This window comes from Halichoerus grypus, chromosome 8 (assembly GCF_964656455.1).
Source record: "Halichoerus grypus chromosome 8, mHalGry1.hap1.1, whole genome shotgun sequence".
Classification (NCBI taxonomy): Eukaryota; Metazoa; Chordata; class Mammalia; order Carnivora; family Phocidae; genus Halichoerus; species Halichoerus grypus.
The window spans coordinates 122599455-122612144 of record NC_135719.1 but is presented as its reverse complement, the minus strand read 5'-3'; the positions used below and the strand labels follow the sequence as shown (position 1 = coordinate 122612144).

Genomic DNA, 12690 nt, shown 5'->3' with positions numbered 1-12690 from the left:
TATAAGAAACTAGTAAAAGTGGTTATGTAGGAAGAGAGAGGGGAGGAGATAGAACAGAGTAGGAATGAGATCCCTCAAAGTAAACATAATTAATTTTGATTTCTGCACCATTTGAAGATATTAGCTAGTTAAGTCCCATAGGAAAGAAACTAGATTTTTGTTCTAAAGCTGAATTGAAAACACAATCTACAATTTAAAGTCAAGACTGAAATATCTGCACTCCATTACTCTTTTTGGACCGTGAACCAAAGCATCCTCACTGCATGTCTTTGCCATGCTCACATCCACCACTGCAAACTGCAGTCCCACCACAGCCAAACGTCTTCCAGACGTCACCGCTATCAGCTGTCTTACCACTAGAAAGGGCTCCACCCTGTCATCCAGCCCAGCCTCAGCCAGGCAAAAGAGCACGGATGAGCCAGGGCACAGTAATCATTACTTGTGAAGAGACAAGATAAAGCTACCAATGTCACTGCCTTCTTCCCTCACCTGAGGACTGTCACGTGTATTTCCATCCTGATAACATACATACAGATCCACGAGCTGTCTAGAACCAATGTGGTGGTCATCTGAACTTTAACTGGGCATTAGCTGTTACCATAATCAAAAGAATAAAATTTCAGGAATGGTACTTGTTCTGCCAAAGCTTTATTCGTATAAAATGGGTTTTGGGAAAAATGTTTTCCTTATGGTTCATTCTTTAAATCTAGCTGCCTGAATCAAAGAAGAAAGTGGCTGGTCAAACTCATTTATCCTCAATAAAATAATGCAACATGGCAATGAACAGGCTGAGTCAGCAGAGAATTTCATCCACATCCTTAATCAAAAAACCAGTGCTATTCATTATCAAATAACATTGCTTCTTTCCTTAACATTTATTCTTGAAATAAATATTGCAGACCTAATTAGATATGATCGTTTTCCCCTTTAACTTCAATAACTTGAAGGGTTAAGTTTTTAAGGAATAGAAAGCCCAATAAATATTTTCATTTCTTCGCATTTTTAATAATTATCTAGAAAAACAGTGGAGATACTCATTTAGGTAAAACCACTACCGTGTACATGAAACTTGACATTTCCTAATAAAAACAGGACTACCAATTTTCTCGACTGCAAACTGGCAATTGTACTTTAATATGTTCTACTTAATATTGGGCACCAAAGCCAGCAGCACTAATGCTTGGAGCCGTCTTTCCACAGTTTCTTCTCCCACTCATGGGAGGGAGAGGAGGATGGGGTATTCAGTGCATTGTGTAAGAGTGCAGGCTCTGGAATCTGAATGCTTGGATTCAAGGCCCGCCTCCACCAGACCCTAATTGTGAATGGTGGGGTCTTTCGGCCCCTTTGTGCCTCAGTGTTCTTGTCCATAAAGCAAGAACAATGACAGCACTGACATCAAAGGATTCTGAGGACTAATTAAAATAATTCATGTAAATTGCTTCACAGGGTGCCTCGCTTGGTCACTGCTCAATAAAAAACACCTATGTTTGTTACTCTCTTACATGTGTCTCACACGCCTGCCATAACCACACTCTGCCTTCATCCCTCTGTGCTTGGTTCTTCCTGTTCTGAGTCTCGACCACCGCCCTGCTGGGTCTCGGGCCCGAGGACATCCTCCTCCCTTCCGTGGCCATCTTGGGAATGGGCCTAACCAGTCATGACTTGGCCCTGTTGCCTGCACCTCCACCGCTCTTTGTTTGCAATTCTCTCATTATATTCGTTATATTAAACCTGACTTTCATTATAGTAATTTATGACCTTGTCTCCTTCATGGGTAAGGACTGTGTCTTACTAGCCTATTTATTCTCCATAGTATTTAACAATCCACAAACAGTGGTTCTCAATAAGCACTTATTAGATTTGAAGCAGTTGTGCTTACTTATGACCGTGAACATAACGTATTACACAGCCTGTACTAGCAGCCCTCTCATGGGAGGCTCACAAAGGTTAAATGAGATAGTGCGTGCAACGGGCTTCTAACAAGCTATTATTTTATCGTTATCAACCACAGCTAACAGTTCTTCGGTATGCACCATGTGGCCGGCATGGTGGCTTTTCATTCCCCTTGCACAGAGTAGATGAGATAAAGGTGTTTTTTAAATGACTGATGAAGAAAATGGCTTTGACATGGCAAATTTAAAAGTATTATTAAATTTATATTATTAAAAAGTTGGGTTGAATAGATCATGAAATTCCTGATACTTTACAGCATAGTTTTGCGTATCTAAATAATTCAAGACATGCAGAAGTATAAAAACTTGCAAATCGTAAAAACAAAGGGCAGTATTCTGCAAATGTGTGTACCCAGTGTTTAGGACTACTAAGGGAAAACAACACTGAGAACTTCTTGAAGTCTCAATCTTCTCAACCGTAAAACAGGCCAATGATTAGAAGCCCTGTGCAGGGCACTCTAAGGAGTAAATCAGGACATGTGGTAAAATGCTTACAGTAGTGCAATAAGTAAACATACATGCTGATCTAATTTGTTTTTATCATAAATGATGCTCTCAATTATTGAATAAGTGAAGATCTAGGACCAAGATGGATAAACTAAATCCAGAGTTGATCCCAAGTTTCTGAATCACAGTCTGTTCTAAATTCTTGACATTGTGAAATCACTGGTAGGGTATTGCCCTATATAGGAAGATGGAAATGGACATCAATAAATAGTGAGAGGCCCAGAAAGGCATCAGGAAGGAAAATGTGAAAGCTCGGATAAGCCACATATACAATATGGATTAGCATATATTCGTTTTCTAAAACTTCAGGAATTAAAATGCCTACCTTCAGTTCCTGCAAACATATCAGTCTAATCAAATGAAAAACACATTTTTATGAAATGCTTTCTTTTATATATTAGATATAATTTTAATTTGTTCTTCTATTCATTTCAGCTTTTAAAAGTGGTAAAATGAAAAAATAAAGCACCAGAGATCTGAAAGGCAAAATGTCACAATGAAGCAAGCAAATAGTGTTTTCTTTTTCCCCCCCAAGCATAATCATATAAGCTGTTTAAAGGAAAAAAGATACTAAAGGAATTGTTTAAATAAAGCTTAAGGAGAGATCTAGAAGTCCTTTTCAGTGAGTCTAGTTTCCCGGTATCATTCTATGAATCTTTTTAAATATAAGAATGTACAAAGCATGAAATTATGGATGGAAACAGAAAATGCTTTGCAATGATTCAAATGCGTAACCTACTGCACTTATATGCATTTCTTTTTAAAAATCTGTATGAAAGGCATGAAAATAATCATTTTCTCAAAATGATTCCAAGGCATTAATGAGATTTCCTACCAAAAAAATGACTCCCCAGACTAAACACTCAAGTATGCGTGTCATCTGCTTTTTATCAGCACAATCCTGGCTTTGAATGCTATGGAGATATAAATGAAAAGACAGAGGCCAAGGGAGCAGGGGGGGTGGTGCCCCTTAGTCCAGATTTAGAGCTGCATATAGAAAATAGCAGGCTTTAAACTTTTAGGTTCTACTGCCTAGTAAAATTTCCAAAATAAAACCGGGGAGACTACCCTAGGTTGCCAAATTTTAATTTCTCAGAGGAAAGGCATTAAAGAAAATAACTAACACATATTATCATCAATAATTTATGAAGGAAAGGATATTTTAATACCCCCTAAGAATAAGAAGCCCATAATTTTAGAATGGGCAGTTCTATGAATTAAATAAATTTAGCTTTAAGTTAAACTCACTATATAGTGTTCTCATCTTTTCTACGTTGATGGGACCAGAAAGTGTTCATCACTAAGAGAGGGCATAAAATGGGCCAGAGACCACACAAGATGTCTTTAATTAGGGCACCCAGTTTTTAGCGAATATGGGTACAACAAAGGGAAAAATGGCAAAAAATACCTCCCTTCTATAAAAAAACTTGTTCCAATGTAGGATTTAGAATGTTCAATTTGTGATTACATTATCAGTGTCTAAATATAATTCTCCTTGAAAAGCACAGTAACTGAAAAGGCTGAATCCATAAAGTTGAACCTAATCCTCATTTTTCTATTCCTCCTCTGTTAGATTGAATGTTCAGAACATTTACTGGAAAACAGCCCCCAAACAGTTAAGCATCAGCGGTCTTCTGAAGCATTCCAAGTGTGCCCAATTTGCATGTTATCAACATGGACAAGCAGAGCCTCCTTGAAATCTATGTACAGAACAGATATCAGCTGGGCTCTCTGACAAGTAAAATGAATGGACAGAGAGAGCAATGATTAGAGAAGTTGTGTCCAGCCATTGGTTCCTAATATATCCCTACTGGCTGAATGAAAAGAATATACCTTAAAATGGATTTTTTAAAAACTCCTATTCATTTTAATAATGTCTGAATTTTTGGTTAATTAAGGAGATGCCATCGAAATTTGTTCATAAAATGGCATTCAGTAAGTGGAACAATTTTATGTTTGGAGGAATTTTTTTTAATGCAATAGTAAAGCTATTATTAGTCATACTGACAGGATGTAATATGGCTGAAATGTTCAAAGATGTTCAAAGAGAGAGTCAGAGTATATAAATACAGCATCTAACACAACTAGCCCAGATGCTCAAATTATTCCAAGCAGAATGTGGGCATATCCCCGTTTAGTGGATTTTCCAGAGTATAACTTTTCATCCTCTACCCTTATGCTGTTTCTGTATGGATTATCCTATCAACCATCTGCATCTTGACCAAAGGGCCACACATTAAGGTATAGGAAGTATGGAAGTGAGAAAATCTTGAGAATTTTCCTTTTGTGACTAATTAGGACACAAATTTTTAAAATTTTGTATTTAGAAATCTTGGCTGGAATACATCTTTGGTGGTATAAATAGACTTTTCAAAACTGAAGCGTTTAAGAACAGCGTGGGGTAGTGGCTAATTAACTGTGTGAACCTGGGCTTACTACTCAATCTCCCTGTGCCTCAGGGTCCTCAACTCTAAAATGGGGATAATAATGGTGCCATCCTCATAGGGTTGGGAGAGTAAAAGGGGTAACATATTTAAGGCACTTAAAACAGAGCCTCTTATTGCTACTACTTATTCCTAAAGTATCTGAAAAATTCACTGCATTTATGGAAGATTTTATACTGAAAGAGCTGAACACAGTTTAAGAACCATATCTACCAATTCAGACATAGAAAATTTCATCAGATGAGAAACGTTCAGAGAGTTAAGAAGAAAATGAGTAAGTGCAAAAAGACCACACTGAGATAAATGGTATCAGTTTTCCCTGTCCAAAAAGAAGTATCAAGGTCTGTATTCTGGAAACCTAGCAGTTACTCTGAGCAGCAAGAATATCTTCCACCAGAAGCCAAACTCACCCCTTGTTCATCCAGTTTCATGAGTTGCTCTGTGACCTTTGGAGTGTTGAAGGCCAACCTCAAGCACTGGACGTTGAGCTCAGGAATCACATGCTCCAGCACTTCCTTCAGGGGCAATCCTCTGGCGGTCGAGTGCTTTGCCGTTGAGGGAATGGCATCCTCCAGGACTGAGCCTCTCAGTGTCATGAGCTGAAAGACAGACATGTGCTCGGCTGAGGGCTCTCTCGGTGTGGGAGAGGCGTAACTACATCGAATGCACTGACGGCCTAGGTTAAGGTGCTGCTGAGGAGCAGGGAACGACTTCTGAAGGGGAAGCCGGTGAGGGAGAAAGAATGAAGGGAGTGATAGAAGAACTCTGTAATGAAAAGAGACCAATGCTTCCAAGACCCAGGCAAGTCCAAAGGAACTCATCATCAAGCCTTCCAGGGACACCGACTTAAAAATCAATTAAGGCCATTTCCTTAAAGAGCTCAATAAGATCAGGGTCTATATGGCTGTAAAATGCCACTAACCAAATTAAGAAGGAGATATCCCAGAGAAATATCGGAAGGATTTAGACGTTATACCTTTTTTTTATTTTACATTATTTTATTACAGTTATTTTACATTACATTATTTTATTACAAAATTTTATTACATTATTTTGTTACAAAAGATAAGGGGAAGGATAAAGTTTTAAATTTCATAACATACTGCTGACAAGCATAAACTCCTTATATCCCCACACGCAATGACGATAAGACCATGACTGTACTTAGTACAGGAGCATAGTCAACAGCACTGGATATCACTTTGGACTTCCGCTTAAAACGCTTTCCATTATTATGAAATACAAACATAACCAAAAAAATTTCTCTACGTAATGATGATTTGTTGGAATAAATATGAAGCCTAGAGCAGTCTTAATTCCTAAAACGTGTCATGCGGCAAAGCTGTTAATATAATGTAAACATTGACGATGACCTAAGAAAAAACCCCGTCACCGAACACCCTCCCACGAAGCCGGCAGGTCATGAAGCACCGAACTGCAGCAGGTGTGGTGAGAGCGGACAGAGGACGGCGTGCGTGCGGACGGCCAGGTGTGCTGTGCAGGCGGGTGAGAGGCAAGAACCACAGCCGCAATTCGGAAGGCTGTATTTGCTAAGAGTGTCACAAGTTCGGGTCCTAAGAGGGTCCAAGAGCAGAAGCTGGGGCGTTGTGGCTCAGTGCATAAGAAAAGGCCGTCATGGAAGGCGTGGCACTAAAAAGGGGCCATGAAGTCGGGGCGGGGGTGGGGGGAATTCTGTAAAAGCTCATGTCAGAGAGCGAAGGTACGAAGGTACGGAGATAAGGAAGAACCAGATGTGGGGCGGCAAGAGCCACCGCTATGGCGGAGCCGGATCTGAGGAGAGCGCGGGAGGGCGGCTGGGGGAGCCGGCAGGTGGGGGGTGGAGGGTGGGGGAGCCCGCAGATGGGGGCCTGGGGGGTGGGGGAGCCCGCAGGTGGGGGCATGGGGGAGCCGGCAGGTGGGGGGTGGGGGAACCGGCAGGTGGGGGGTAGAGAGTGGGGGAGCCCGCAGGTGGGGGGTGGGGGGCGGGGGGTGGGGAAGCCCGCAGATGGGGGCCTTGGGGGTGGGGGAGCCCGCAGGTGGGGGCATGGGGGAGCCGGCAGGTGGGGGGTGGGGGAACCGGCAGGTGGGGGTAGAGAGTGGGGGAGCCCGCAGGTGGGGGGTGGGGGGTGGGGGAGCCCGCAGGTGGGGGGCGGGGGGTGGGGGAGCCCGCAGGTGGGGGGCGGGGGGTGGGGGAACCCGCAGGTGGGGGTGGGGGAGCTGGGGGGGCACGCAGCAGGAGTGCGTACCTGAGAGGTGTGCACCCCGTCAGGCTCCAACAGGCAGCCTCAGACCTTGTTTGAACACGGAAGAAGATGTGTATCTAAGGTGAACGGCAGGAGGAAGAAGCCGTAGGCAGACAATACAGTTGGAAGGAAGCTGTAAGAGTCTCGGAAATCAGGCAAAGGGGGCATGATAAACGGTTAGCAGGGAAATGGAAACCAAAGGAACAATCACCAGGGAAGTCAAATCTCTAAAGTTTGCCAACTGATGGGGAAGAGAGAGGAGGGTAGGAAAAGCAAAATTTACCAGCGTCTTGCTCTCAATACAAGAACAAGGTACTATTCATTTAATTAATATCTTTCATTTATAAATAATTTGTTTTCAAATAACACTTGTGTAAAAAACATCATTTTTCCTATGATTTAATACCGAATTTGACCGAAATGGTTTCTGGGCCCTTCTTTTGTGTTTTAAATCATGGGAAACTGCTGGACAAGCACGTTACTGTGCTCCGCCTTCCGTGAGATAACCTGAGCCTGGAGACAGGAAGCTACAGAGGCTGGAAGTCCGTTCCGTCGAGAATCCAAGACCGGGAATGCTAAACCTGTACCACAGAAAGACAGCAGCTCACCTCAAGGAAGCCAAAGCAGAGGAGAAAAAGAAGGACTCATTTTTCTATCTGGATGACTAGCATTGCTGATATTGATTGTTAATGATCCAGAAACAAGACAAGAATCCTTATAAGTCCCTGTGCACCTTTGCTTGAAAACACTCACATGCTGTAAGGTTTTGTTCATAAACTGTCAGGCTTACATACATGTTTATGTTTTTCTGTTTATGCTGTGCACTGATGAATCCTACTGAAATGAAAGAGGAAAGAGTGAAGTGCCTGTCGGACAGGGATGGACATCCAGAGATGTTTCTCTCGAAGGACTTTTGTTAGTTAATTTTTGTGAAAAGCCTCATTAAGATATTACAGTTAAACCACATTTAAGGGTGACTTTGATTGGAAAGGAGAAAGTTACACGAAAGCTAGGGACACTTCATTACATACACATTACAGAGGAGAGGAAGGGAGAGCACGACCTGCGATTCTAGGCATTAGACATGTAGTCACGAACCACTCAGACCAACAGTCCCTGCCCTCATGGGGCTTAAATTCTAGTGGGGAAGACAGAAAACAAAATAAAAAGTACAGCATGTGAGGCAGTATTAAATGTTCAAGAAAAAAATAAAGCCTAGCGTTAGACATGAAATGGGATGTGTGGGAATAGAAATTTTAGATCCGTGGCCAAGGAAGGCCCGTGTGATTTATGCGTAAAGGTCAGGAGGAAATGAGAGAGCTCCAGGCAGGAGGATGCCAGGGGAGGAATATGGCAGGACAGAGATATAGGGAGTAGCCGAGCCCTGAGGCAGAGGCGTCGTCGAGGTGGCCCTGAGGGGAAGGAAGCCAGAGTGGATGGTCTCCTAAACTAGCAAGGACACTGACAGGTTTTTACCCAGGAGATGGGTAACCATTAAAGGATTTTGCACTGAGGAATGACAGATCTGGATTACATTTCTAAAGGATTCCTGCAGGGCTTAAGGGCAGAGCAGGAAGAAGGGTTCTCGGAGAAAGATGATGGTGGCCTGGCCTAGGCTGAGGTGATGGGATGAAGGAAGGGGTTGAATTCTGGGCATATTTTGAAGAGAGTCAGCAAGTTTTGCTGACAGACCAGACTGGGGTTTAGGAGGCTAGGAGGAGAGAGGAGCCCGGAGTGACTAAGTTTCTGGCCTAAACAACTTCAGTAACAGAGTTGTCAGTTAAACATTAATTTGAGGGGCGCCTGGGTGGCTCAGTTGGTTAAGCGACTGCCTTCGGCTCGGGTCATGATCCTGGAGTCCCGGGATCAAGTCCCGTATCGGGCTCCCTGCTCAGCGGGGAGTCTGCTTCTCTCTCTGACCCTCCCCCCTCTCATGCTCTCTCTCTATATCTCATTCTCTCTCTCAAATAAATAAATAAAATCTTTAAAAAAAAAAAAAAGAATATTAAACATTAATTTGAATGTAAACGTTAGTGATGATGGTGTCTTGAACCATGAACAACATGTGACTTGGATGTTCCAGTCAAAGGCTAAGGTAACGGACCCAAGGGACCATCAGATGGGCTGGCAGGAAAAGGACCCAACGGTCAGACCAGAGAAGTGTTGGGGGAGGCGGGTGCAGGTTGAACACTGGGCCCAGGTAGCAAGGGATGAAAGGACAGAGGTGGAAAAGGCAGAGCCACCAGCCATGGTGGAGGGATCACGGTCACTCAGGACAGCAGTTAACGCTAGAGACAGGAGAGAGGCTGGGACCAGACAGGAAAGAGCCAAAAAGCAAGCTGGAGGGTATGTAAACCAGTTGATGAGGGAGCAGAAGGCTGGCTGAAGACAAAGCACAAGCTGACAGCCTGCAACCTCCCCCCACTCCTGGGTGGGACAAGTGTGACATTTTTCCAGGAATCTCCCAACTATCTTAATGTTAATGCCTTGCTACAGGGGGTAAAAACCACCTTAACCTGACAAGGGCAAGGCCTCTGGTATCTCTTAGGTCCTCCTTACCATATGGAAAGTTCTCTTGAAACCTCCCTTTTTCCTTACCTCCCCCAACCCCATAGTATATAATCAGCCACCCCTTACCACCCCGGTGCAGCAGCTCTTTCTGCCCACGGGTCCTGCTTTAATAAACCACCATTTTGCACCAAAGACTTCTCAAGGATTCTTTCTTGGTTGTGGGCTCCGGACTCCACCCCACTGAACCTCACCTATATTCCAAAACCCCATCACAGTGACAGGAGCGGGGGAGGAAATCCCTCACTTAGAGAACTCGGACCTCTGGCACGAATGATGGTAGGAATTGGCGTGGCCCGGGGGGGTGGGGGGGGACAGGTGACAACAGGAGGACAAAACCCCAGAAGTAACAGGCTGACAGAAATCCAGGAAGCCAGAAAGGGGCAACCACCTGCGTCCAACTTCAAAAACAGTGTGTTCTCTGTGCTTTTTATGTTCAACAAAAGCATTTACCCTGCTTAATGATTAGCTCTGGTGTGGACAGAAAGTACAGTAGAGCATGTGAGCTCTTAATTCTCTCTGGCCACTACATACAACCCATTAGATACTGAAGTCATGCCTTTAAAAATCCTATTTTTAATTTCCCTGGAGTTCAAGCTGAGGAACAATTACAAAGTGAAGCCAACCCCTGAAACCTGCCTTGTATCCAAGGAGGGAAATGGAGTAAATGTCCTATTGAAACTGGTTTCAAAACCATTATTTTCTAGATACCTCAGGGGGGTATTAAGCATTCATGTGCAACAACAATCCTGAAGTGAATTTGGCACAGAGAGGCAATAATAAATTCGTAACTGGCACAACTGTACACGTTTAGAAAGAAAACAAAGGAGAAACCTCATTGTCCCAAACTTGTTCATGAGTTTATACCACCACCACCACCAACAAAAACTGCTTTGTTGGCTATTTTATTTTTCCTTTTCTTTTCTGACCTGAATTTCATTTTAAAATAAAAACTCATATATTACATGTGCTTCGAGTCCTAAAGAGCCCTGAGAGCCGGCCTCACGCACAGTGAGGTAGCCTCGAGTTCGCCGGGTCACTCTGGGTCCCCTGACAGCGGGGGGGAGCAGACCCGGGGGAAAGCCAAGTGGAAGTGGAGAAGAAAATTCTCTTTCCCTCTTCTTGAATCAAGAACTGTCCTAAGCAACAGTTTGGAAGAGCGAGTTAACTCTTGGGTGACCCTCTCTCTTCTGTAAGTCCACTGGCTCAGTGCTCCCGGCCGGCCGAGCAGTAGATGCAATATCCACTTTGGAATCCTGAGGACCCAGTTTCCTAGAGCCACACTTAACTGATGCATCTTTCTCCGAATCAAAACTCCCATTCATTTATTGCATCTACCCAGGGGTCGATAGAAAGGAAGGATCCAAATCTAACCATGATGTCCACCCCCATCACCACCAGAACGAATGAAAGGGGCCTTTGTTTATGCTAAGACATTTGTAGCTATGTGCTATTACACTGAATTGTTTTGCTACTACGACTCCCCACTCCAATCAAGCCTCGATCTTTCTGGTTTGCAACTTACCTCACTGGTTCTAAAAATTATTCGGTAGTTGTATGGAGATCCATTTTCCTTCGTTTCTTCTGGTTTTTCCCTTCGAATGCTCACAGCCACCGGACCAAGATTCTCATCGGCCCCAAAATAGTTCCAGTGTTCTTAGGTAAAAAAAAAAAAAAGACAAAGCAAAATTAGAACACTTACACAACACTTTAAAAATGTTATATTCTGGTTGATATTCAGGTCACTCAGAAGTTCTGTCAATAAAATGTAAACACATGTAGCAAATATTCCTCAATGAGTTATAAAACAGAGACTTAGCTACACAAGTTTGGTCTCCGAGGAGGTAACACTGAACAGAGGTGGTCTGTTGCGTGTTTTTTTTTTTTTTTTTTAACTACTCTGCAACTTACTACTTTACTAATTTTTTTTTTTTTTTAAAGATTTGTGTTCTGTCCCTACATTCTATTTAGATAGGCTACACTGTGTGGGCTTCCTTGCCTAAGGGAAGGTTTGTGCCAATGATTCTTAGCTTTTGTTAAAAAGCAAAAAAAACCAGAAAACAACCCTACACCTGTTGAGAATAGAGTTTGAGGATTGAGGGCTTTCCCCCAGATTAAAAAAGACTTCCCAGGGGGCACCTGGGTGGTTCAGTCGGTTAAGTATCAGGTCATGATCTCCGGGTCCTGGGTTCAATCAAGCCCTGCATCCCCGGTCTCCCTGCTCAGCAGGGAGTCTGCTTCTCCCTCTCCCTCTGCCCTGCCCCCAACTTGTGCTCTCTCTCTCAAATAAAAAGAAAAAAAAGAACAAAAGAAAAAGAAAAGAAAAGACTTCCCAGAACTGGAGAGAGGAGAAAGGCCTGTGAGTCACTGAGCCACACTCTCTCTCAGCTAGAGTAGGGTCTACGGAGGGAAGAGCTTCTAAGAGCCCTTAGGAGACAGAAGCTGAGTGAGGCCCGGAACTCTGGGCCCCACCAATGGTTCCCAGGCAATAAGCACTAGAGGCATCCTGCAAAGCCAAGAACCCGAAGGTCATGTTTGAGCTGGGATAAAAGGTCTCTCCTAGGTAGGCAGTGTGGCCAGATGACTGACGATTCAGGGCCCTTTCCTCAACGTGCTGCCACTGCGCAAGACCCCAAACCTTAGCATAACCTGGGGTTTGGGGGAAAGTCTCCAAATGACTGGTGTTGAATACCTTCCTCTTGACCAGATGGGAAGTCAGGATCAAAATTAAATTAATTTACAGAAGAAAATTTTAAAAATGATATTCACTATACACTAAGCATATACTTCTTTAAAAAATTAAAATTGTTGATACACATAAGAGATGTTCACAGATGAGGCAGTCCATAAAACACAGAAATGTATGAAAAACTAAAGTAGCTAACTTATTTTTCAAACCTCCACAATACTTTACATTGTCCTAGCTCACCTACATGTGACATGGTGGATGGTGGAGTCATGACATGGTAAGTTATC

General features: G+C 43.2%; 1 protein-coding gene across 18 annotated transcripts in view; it reads right to left on the bottom strand.

The window, feature by feature from the left end:
- Positions 1-12690, bottom strand: part of SIPA1L1 (signal induced proliferation associated 1 like 1) — a 366695-nt gene that overhangs the window by 104936 nt on the left and 249069 nt on the right. For all 18 annotated transcript variants that reach the window (XM_078053858.1, XM_078053861.1, XM_078053859.1 and 15 more), the window contains 2 exons: positions 11240-11370; positions 5314-5502 (listed from right to left, as the gene is read on the bottom strand). In XM_078053858.1, coding sequence (XP_077909984.1) covers positions 5314-5502; positions 11240-11370 — 320 coding nt within the window. The remainder of the gene's footprint in view (positions 1-5313; positions 5503-11239; positions 11371-12690) is intronic.